The sequence below is a fragment of the Terrapene carolina genome, unplaced genomic scaffold (genome assembly GCF_002925995.2).
Source record: "Terrapene carolina triunguis isolate 2854851 unplaced genomic scaffold, T_m_triunguis-2.0 Scaffold18882, whole genome shotgun sequence".
Taxonomy (NCBI): Eukaryota; Metazoa; Chordata; order Testudines; family Emydidae; genus Terrapene; species Terrapene triunguis.
The window spans coordinates 1-2,346 of NW_020683233.1; the positions used below are offsets into that span (position 1 = coordinate 1).

The 2,346-nt window shown below is 57.7% G+C and overlaps 1 protein-coding gene across 1 annotated transcript; it reads left to right on the plus strand.

Moving 5' to 3' along the window:
* Window positions 1–1,783: 1,783 nt before the first annotated feature.
* On the plus strand, window positions 1,784–2,166 carry LOC112122074 (junctophilin-4-like; the record flags this gene model as incomplete). The annotated part of the gene is made up of 1 exon (XM_024220924.2): window positions 1,784–2,166. A coding segment is annotated over exon 1 (379 nt), but the record flags the coding sequence as incomplete, so codon positions are not given.
* Between the last annotated feature and the right edge of the window lie 180 nt (window positions 2,167–2,346).

A 2,346-nucleotide genomic window follows, 5' to 3' on the forward strand; every position in this document is an offset into this window, starting at 1 on the left:
TCTATCTATCTATCTATCTATCTATCTATCTCCCTGCTGCCCCCTGCTGGAGGGGATGGGACCTGCCCCTTGTCTGTGTGTGTGTTGGGGGTATTTTTCAGGCTGTCTGTTTCTCTAAGTTGGGGGTATGGTTGTTCCTCCCTCCCTCGGCCAGCCACTCTCTCACCCTCTTTCGTTGTAGGTACCCCACATCATGAGGCCATTGTTGGGAGCCCTCCCTGGCCCCCTGGCTCTGCTCCGCACCCCCAGCAGCTCGTTTGCTTCCTGGGAACACCCGGAGCCTCTCTGAGTCAGGGGACTGGGAGCACATCCCGATGCCTGTAGCCAGAGATTCCCAAGGCCTGCTCTATGCCTGTTGGACACTATACCTGTAGCTGGGGAACTCCTGGGCTGTAGAACACCAAGAATTCCAAGCCTGGCAGCACACAGTCGTACCAGGTGGTTGCAAGTCTAGAGGGCTCTGTCTGCCTGTAGCCAGAGAACTGACCACTCTCTGCATGTAGCTGGAGAAATACAGTCCCTGTATATACCTGTCACCAGAGAACTCCAGGACCGCTGTACACCTGTAGCTGGAGAACTCCAGGACCACTGTATGACTGTAGCTGGAGAACGCCAGGACCGCTGTATGCCTGTAGCCAGAGAACCCTGGGATGGCTGTACACCTGTAGCCAAGAACTCCAGGACCATTCTACACCTGTAGTTACAGAACATAGGACTCGCCTGTCACAAAAGACCCCTGGACTTATTGTATGCCTGTAGCTGGAGAAATCAAGGACTGTTGCACACCTGTAGCCAGAGAACTCTCAGCCCCCATCTGCCTGTAAAATACAGAGACTCCTAGGTCACAGCATGGCTGTGCAGAGCCAGAACCAAGTCATTGCAGATTTGGAGGCCACTGTCTGCCTGTAACACATGGACTCCAGGACCATACTACATCTGTGACCAGAGAACTCCAGGAGCCACATACAGGTGTAATCAGACAGCCTCCATACCCCAGTAGCTACAGAATTTCAGGCTGTAGGGCACCATACAACCATAGCCAGATTACTGTAGGTGTTGAAGCAACCATACGCCTGTAGCCAAAGATGTCTGGGACTGCTATATGACTGACCCCCACTTTACATATGTGGGTGGAGAAGTCTGGTCTTTTGTACCACTGTAACACTGCCGTATGCCTGTAGGGGACAACTCCAGGATGTCTGTATAATATCTATCTATCCCCGTACACCCCATCTGTATATCCATTGAATGGTTGTAGGTGGAGATGTCTGGGATTTGTGTATGACTGCAGCTGAAGTACACATCTGTAGCCAGAGAACTCAGAGGTCGCTGTCTGACTGTAAACCCTCCCCCCTCCCCCACCACCATGTGCCTGTAGGTGGAGAACTCCAGGACTGGCACACTGCTGTAGCTCCACTGTCAACCTGTAGGAGGAGAACTCCTGGTTCTTCGTACGCCTGTAGCTAAACTACTTGACCGCAGACAGAGAAGCCGGGGATCTCCCTACGACCGTAAGGGGCAGGACTCCAGGAGTGGCATGTGACTGTTGCCCCGCCTGTAGGTGGTGAAGTCTGGGACCTCACTCCAGCTGTAGGGGAAGAACTCCAGGACCGACGTAGGACTGTTAGTCCCATTGTCTGCCTGTAGGAGGAGTGGAAGTTGCTGCTCCAAATGGCACCCTGACCCTGTCACCTACAGCCAGCCCCGTGCGGTGGGGCCGGCCCCGGCGATGAGCGCAGGGTCCTGTGGGTAGCCGGTGCCGGGGGAGGCGGGGCCTCGTTACATGCATGTCCCACGGGGGCAGGTTCGACTTTGACGATGGCGGCTGCTACGTGGGTGACTGGCAGGATGGCCGGGCGCACGGGTACGGGGTCTGCACCGGCCCTGGAGCCCAGGGCGAGTACAGTGGGCAATGGCGGCGCGGGTTCGAGTCTCTGGGTGTCTACACCTGGCCCAGCGGCAACACCTATCAGGGCCATTGGAGCCAGGGCAAGCGGGAAGGGCTGGGCGTGGAGCGCAAGAGCAAGTGGTGTTACAAGGGGGAGTGGAGCCATGGGCTGAAGGGCCAGGCCGGCGTCTGGGAGAGCCACTCCGGGGTCACCTACGAGGGCATGTGGAGGGACGGGCTGCAGGATGGCTACGGCACCGAGACCTACGCCGACGGAGGTGAGGGCGGACGAGTGCCAGCTCCGGGGGGTGGGGGCAGGAGAGAGGGGAAGGGGGGATCTGTCTGTCTGGCCAGTCGCGCAGGCCCTCCATCTGCCCAGCTTCATGCTCCCTCCATCCAACCACGTCCGCGCACAGGCCCACGCTCCATCCGCTCTCCTGCGCTGTTCTGCACTCCAT